The 6,890-nt window shown below is 39.2% G+C and overlaps 1 protein-coding gene across 1 annotated transcript; it reads left to right on the forward strand.

The window, feature by feature from the left end:
- Positions 1–2,245: 2,245 nt before the first annotated feature.
- Positions 2,246–2,944, forward strand: LOC133231484 (keratin-associated protein 9-2-like). The gene has a single exon (XM_061389877.1). The coding sequence runs from the start codon at positions 2,306–2,308 to the stop codon at positions 2,942–2,944; it is 639 nt and encodes a 212-aa protein (XP_061245861.1). The 5' UTR covers positions 2,246–2,305.
- The last annotated feature ends 3,946 nt before the right edge of the window (positions 2,945–6,890 follow it).

Here is a 6,890-nt window from a genome sequence, read left to right on the forward strand (position 1 = left end):
TTTCTTTTCTTATTTTATCTTCATCCCATCTGCTCCCTCTTATACTTTCCAAAATGTGTTATTTGATACTCTGAACATTATCATTCTTTAGCCTTAATGACATTTAACTTCTTGTACCCAAAACAGACACACAATCACAATTCTTGCTATTCGGACAATACTTAGATCCAAACATGGATAAGCTAATGCACCAAAATTCAGACCTCAATACACTATAGCAAAGTGGCTGGTGGCAAAATCAGCATATAACACACTAGTAACTTATGAAGAAGCTAAGGAATATAACTGGATTTAAGGCACATGGCTTCAGATTGTTCAAAATAGAAGTGATCACTGTTTCAAACCAACATCCCAACATCCCCATTACTCAGCCCTATTACAAATTACTGCTAGGTCAAGTTCCAAGCTAGTAAACTTGGAGTTCTCCTTTATTCAAGTGAGTCCATGCTGATTCCCACCCTTTAAGAGCCATTCTCAGGACAGAGGCACAGAAGGGAAAGATGATATTCAATCCATCCCACTTCTGCTATGATTCCACTCTGACTCAATGAACAGCAGCTGATTATTTGACTGGATGAACTGGTAATGCTATTACCCATACACTGGATCTACTAACAGGGGGTTTATAGATCTTTGCCACCAAGACCAGGATGCCCAGCAGCAGAGGCATCAGAAATCCATAACTGCAGTTAAGTCAGAGCAAATGAAATATCAGGAGCCAGTGTTAATCAGTGAAATAAATATGCTCTTTTTTTTTTTTTTGGCCGACAAGCTCACGTTACTCCTCCACTTCCGGCGCTGAAGGATGACGTTGCAAGACAAACTGGAGCGCAACCTGTGACGTTTCTAGTGCCTGTCGGAAGACTGACTCTGCTCTTTCTTTCAAAAGGTTACAAATATGGAAATTGCTAAGTATCCAAAATATTATGCTTTGCTCCACTGAGTCATTGTTGTCCCTTTTGTTCCTGCATGTTTATAATTTATTGACATTTGTATATTTTTATTGGCTTATAACATTGAGTTTTGCTTGTAACATTATATTTAGATTTCTGTATACACTACCGAATGATCATCATCAAAGGTATGGTTTCCTTCACCATACGTTTGCCCATCTTTACCCACTTTGACATCCTCCATAGCCTTTCTTTGAAACTTAAATTCAAAGAAAAATATTTCAGTTGTCAAATTAGCAGCTTTGAAACTTTTCCCTTTGTCGTTAAATGTATTAATAAAGATAGCGTCCCCAGAGCAAGTCTGTTATCAGGTCTGTCAGCAGATTTGGAGTTAAGCAAGGAAAGATAATGTTTAATATAGTGAGTTCAGTTCAGTTCAGTTGCTCAGTCGTGTCTGACTCTGAGACCCCATGAACCGCAGCACGCAAGGCTTCCCTGTCCATCACCAACTCCTGGAGTTTACCCAAACTCATGTCCATTGAGTCAGTGATGCCATCCAACTATCTCATCCTCAGTAGTCCCCTTCTCCTCCTATCCTCGATCTTTCCAAGCATCAGGGTCTTTTCAAGTGAGTCAGCTTTTCGCACCAGGTGGCCAAAGTATTGGAGTTTCAGCTTCAATATCAGTCCTTCCAATGAACACCCAGGACTGATCTCCTTTAGGATGGATTAGTTGGATCTCCTTGCAGTCCAAGGGACTCTCAAGAGTCTTCTCCAACACCACAGTTCAAAAGCATCAACTCTTCTGTGCTCAGTCCCTCGTTTTTAGGAAATGAGATACCAAGTGGAAAAGCTTCCTACTCACAGATTTATCTATCATTGAATTTTGTGTGGCATAGATGAAAGCCTTGTTAAAATGTAACTTTAATTCAGAATGTGTTAAAATATGAGTTGAATTCATCACTTTTGTTTCACCTGTCTTGAGGGGTGAATCCCAATATAAGTAGCTCCAAGAGGAAAATGTAGGTGGGGACAATGGCTCTGAAATCTTCTACAAATTATCCTAACTGACAGGTCACAAAAGGATGAAGTCTGTCTTGAGAAATGATGATTCATACTTAAATAAGGGTATGGATGTTGATGGTTTCTCCCGTTTCTGGAAATAAGTCCCTATGGTTTAATATTAACTAGGAGAATAATCCTATTTTCAGAATATTCATAATAGTTAGGGAACACTTCCTCCTTAAGCAATTTTCCATGGATCATGAAAAAAGTTATAAATAATAACAAGGAAAATTCTATTCATTGGTCCTAAATTTGGGAACCAGAGTATAAAAGGTCTGGTAGAGAAGAGGTATTCAGATTCTGAGAAATTTGTCTCTGCTCAGAAGCCACCCCTCCACACCTGACACCATGAGCCATTCCTGCTGCTCCCCTTGCTGTCAACCTACCTGCTGCAGGACCACCTGCTGCAAACCTACCTGTGTGACCACCTGCTGCCAGCCCACCTGCTGTGAGTCCAGCTGCTGTCGGCCTTGCTGCCCCCCTGTTTGTTGTCAGACCACCTGCTGCAGGACCACCTGCCTCAAGCCTATTTGTGTGACCACTTGCTGCCAGCCCACCTGCTGTGAGTCCAGCTGCTGTCAGCCCTCCTGCTGTGGATCCAGCAGCAGTGGACAAACCTGCGGTGGTTCTAACTGCTGTCAGCCTTGCTGCCAGCCAGCCTCCTGTGCACCCGTGTACTGCCATAGAACCTGCTACCACCCCACGTGCTGCTGCCTGCCTGGGTGCCGAGACCAGAGCTGTGGATCCAGCTGCTGCCAGCCTTGCAGCCGCCCTGTCTGCTGTCAGACCACCTGCTGTAGGACCACCTGCTGCAAACCTACTTGTGTGACCACCTTCTGCCAGCCTACGTGCTGTGGGTCCATCAGTTGTGGACAAACCTGCAGCAGATCCAGCTGCTGCCAGCCTTGCTGCTGCCCCGTCTACTGTAGGACCACCTGCTGCCACCCCAGCTGTGTGTCCACCTGCTGCCAGCCTTCCTGCTGCTGAAAATCTCACCAAAGAACCACCATCTCACAAATCAACCTTGCTGTTCCTAGGACAAATTCACTTCCAAATGATGCTGAAAGCCAGCAGTCTATTACCAATTTTTTTTTGTTATTCATCTGCCTATATAAAAGCTTATGAATCAGCTTGATGGAAGGTAGAGGACTTCACCCTGATTCTCCCCTTCCTATCTGTGTGGGTCATGTGCCAGCTTCCTGCATCATTATAATGGAGCATCTTGGCTTTGACTTTGAAATCTAGATCTTCACCTTCTCTCTACATGTATTTTAGGGAAAAAATCCTCATGACTTTTTATTTAGTTTCTAATACTTATTTTCATAAAAGTCTTCATAACCATGTATCTTTTCAATATACTGATTATTTTTGTATCTTACTTTCTTCTTTTCATAATCACTTTGAGTTGTCTCTCTAGATGCAGGGAATTTTACCTGGATTTCTAAATAAATCTTGTACCACTATTCGTCGCATACTGTGTTTTTTGTTATTATACAGCACACACACATTAATCATAATTATAACTATAATGACTATAGTTTGGACAATCTATTAGATCAGTCTTTTCTCTGTGCAGGAATATCTAAAAGGAAAGTCAAATAGCAACTAGAAGTTTATTTTGTGAGACCAAAGAATCAAAATAAGTATTAGGAACAACAAAATGTGGAGATTAAATAAAATGCAACCGAACAACCAATGAATCAAAGAAGAAATGAAAGAGAAAGTTGAAAATACCTTGAGACAAATGATAATGGAATTACACCATACCAAAATGTATGGGGTGCTGAAACAGAAGTTCTAAAAGATAAGCTCATAGCAATGAATGCTTGAGAAACAAAAAAATTTCAAATCAACTACCTAAGTTTACACTCAAGGACCTAGATAAAGAAGAACAAAGGAAGTGCAAAGTGAGTAGAAGCAAGGAAATAAAGATCATAGTGGAAATAAATGAAACAGAGACTAAAAAAGGAAAAAAAATAAGAGAAAAGAACAATATTGTAAAGTAATTAGCCTCCAATTAAATAAATTTATGATAAAAGAAAGATCGACAAAACTAAAAGCTGTTTTTATTTTAAAAAGGTAAGCAAATTAAAAACTTTAGGTAGACTCACTAAGAAAAAGAGAAGTCTCAAATTTAATATCAGAAATGAAAGAACATTGCAAACTAGAGTGTAAACACTGTCAACTATAATACATTGGTGAAAGAAACTGAAGAAAATACAAACAAATTTTTTGCTCAGGGATTAGAATAATTAATATTGTTGAAATATCCTTACTACTTAAAATAATTTACAGATTCAGTGCAATCCCTATTAAAGATCCAATGGCATTTTCACCAAAATAAGAAAAAAAAATTGTAATCTGTGTATGGAAGCATAGAAAACTCAGATAACCAAAGCAATCTTGATAAAAAAGAACAAAGCTGGAGACATAATGCTTGCTGATAGCAAAGTGTGTTACAAAACTATAGTAAATAACACTGTATCGTTTGGCATAAAAACACACATACATCATGGAACAAAATAGAGAGCCCAGACATAAACCCATACATTCTACAGCCAATTAATTTATAGCAAAGGAACCAGGAATATACAATGGTGAAAATACAATCTTTTCAATACATGGTGTTGAAAAAACTTACTGCCACTTACAAAAGAATAAAATTGAACTACTATCTTACACTATACACAAAAATTAACTCAAAATGGACTTCTGGTGGTCTAGTGGTTAACAATCCACCTGCCAGTGCAGGGGACATGGGTTTGATCCCTGGTCTGGGAAGATTCCATATGCCTCAGAGCAAATATGCTCAGCTGCCACATCTACTGAACCCCACGCACTCTCGGGTCTGTGCTCCGCAACAAGATACCACCACAGCGAGAAGCCTGCACACCTCAACTAGAGGGCAGCTCTCACTTACCACAACTAGAGAAAATCTGCACACAGCAATGAAGACCAACACAGGCAAAAAGAAAAGAAAACTCAAAATGGATTAAAGATGAATCTGAAACCGTACAATTTCTGGAGGAAGCATAGACCTTAACATTGGTCTTGGTGCTTAAAAAAAAAAAAAAATAGACACTAAAAACAAAAGTAAAAAGCAAAGTGGGACTACATCAAACCAAAAAGCGGGAATTCCCTGGTGGTCCACTGAGTGTGACTCTGTGCTTTCACAGCTGGGGACCTGGGTTGAATCCCTGGTCCAGGAATTAAGATCCCACAAGCCACATGGTATGGCCAAAAGAAAAAAGCTTCCACACAGTAAAGTGAACAGTGAACAAAATGAAAAGGCAGCCTACTGATTGCAGGAAAATACTTGCAAATCATATACATGATAAGGACTGGTATTAAAATATATAAAGAACTCACTTGACCCAACAGCAAAAAACAAAGCAAAACAAAAACAATCTGATTGAAAAAATGGGCAGACGTTCAGAATAGACATTTTTTTTCTTATAAGACGTACAGATGGCCAACAGGTACTAGAAAGGTGCTCAACATTACTAAGCATCAGGGAAATGCCAATCAAAACCGTGATGAACCTGGACTGGCAATTTGTTTCTTATATGATATTATACATGTTTTAATGCCATTCTCCCAAATCATCCACCCCCCTCCCCCAGAGTCCAAAAGACTATTCTATACATCTGTGTTTCATTTGATGACCCAGAGGGATGGTATGGGGAGGGAGGTGGGAGGGGGTTCGGGATGGGGAACACGTGTTCACCCGTGGTGGATGCATGTTGATGTATGGCAAAACCAATACAATATTGTAAAGTAAAAATAAAAATAATAATAATAATAAAGACAAATCAAAAATAAAAAACAAGCAAAAAAAAAAAACCCGTGATGAGTTACCACCTCATAGTTTTGCATGACTATAATCAGAAGGATGAGCTACATCAGGTCTTGGTGAGAATGTGGAGAAAATAAGAACATCTGTGGGCTGTTTGTGGGAGCATAAATTGGTGCAGCCACTATGAGAAATATTATGCCTGTTCCTCAAAAATTAAAAGAAGAACTACCATGGCTAAAGGTTAAAGCGTCTGCCTGCAATGTGGGAGACCTGGGTTCGATCCCTGGATCGGGAAGATCCCCTGCAGAAGGAAATGGCAACCCACTCCAGTATTCTTGCCTGGAGAATCCCATGGATGGAGGAGCCTGGTGGGCTACAGTCCATGGGGTCCCAAAAAGTCGGACACAACTTCACTTTCACTTTCACTTTTCACCATCCAATCCAGCAATTCCACTTCTGGGTATTTATCTGAAGAAAATAAAACACTAACTGGGAACAATATAAGCACCCACATGTTCACTGCAGCATTATTTACGATAGGCAAGATATGGAAACAACCAAAGTGTCCATCAATGGATGAATGAAGAATATATGTTATATATTATGCAATGGAATATAATTCAGCAGTAAAATATAAGCTGTTTTCCCATTTGTGACAATATAAATGGACCTGGAAGACCTTATGCTAAGTGAAACAAGTCAGACAGAGAAAGACAAATGCTGTATAATCTCACTTATATTTGGAAAGCAAAAGAAACCCAAAAAACAAAAACCTGAGAGAACACATTAATGGTAGCCAGAGTCGGAGTGGGAGGTGGAGGGTGGGCAAAACAGGTAAAGTGAGTCAAAAGTACAAGCTTCCAGTTATAAATAAACTCACGAGGAAGGTGATGTACAGCGTAGTGACTATAGTTGATAATACTCTATTGCATATTTGAAAGTTGCTAAGAGAGTAAATAGTAAAAGTTAATATTTTTATCACTCCAAAAAATTTGTAACTGTAGTTGGTGATGGAGTTGAACTAGACTTATTGCGGTGATCATTGTGCAATGTATACAAATATCAAATCATTATGTTTTACACTTGAAACTAATATAATGTATTATGACAATTATACCTCAATTTATAAACACAAGA

The sequence above is a fragment of the Bos javanicus genome, chromosome 19 (genome assembly GCF_032452875.1).
Source record: "Bos javanicus breed banteng chromosome 19, ARS-OSU_banteng_1.0, whole genome shotgun sequence".
Lineage (NCBI taxonomy): Eukaryota > Metazoa > Chordata > Mammalia > Artiodactyla > Bovidae > Bos > Bos javanicus.

Bases quoted from the DNA above. Each gene is read 5' to 3' on its own strand.
- LOC133231484 (XM_061389877.1), top strand. From the start codon at position 2,306: ATGAGCCATTCCTGCTGCTCCCCTTGCTGTCAACCTACCTGCTGCAGG.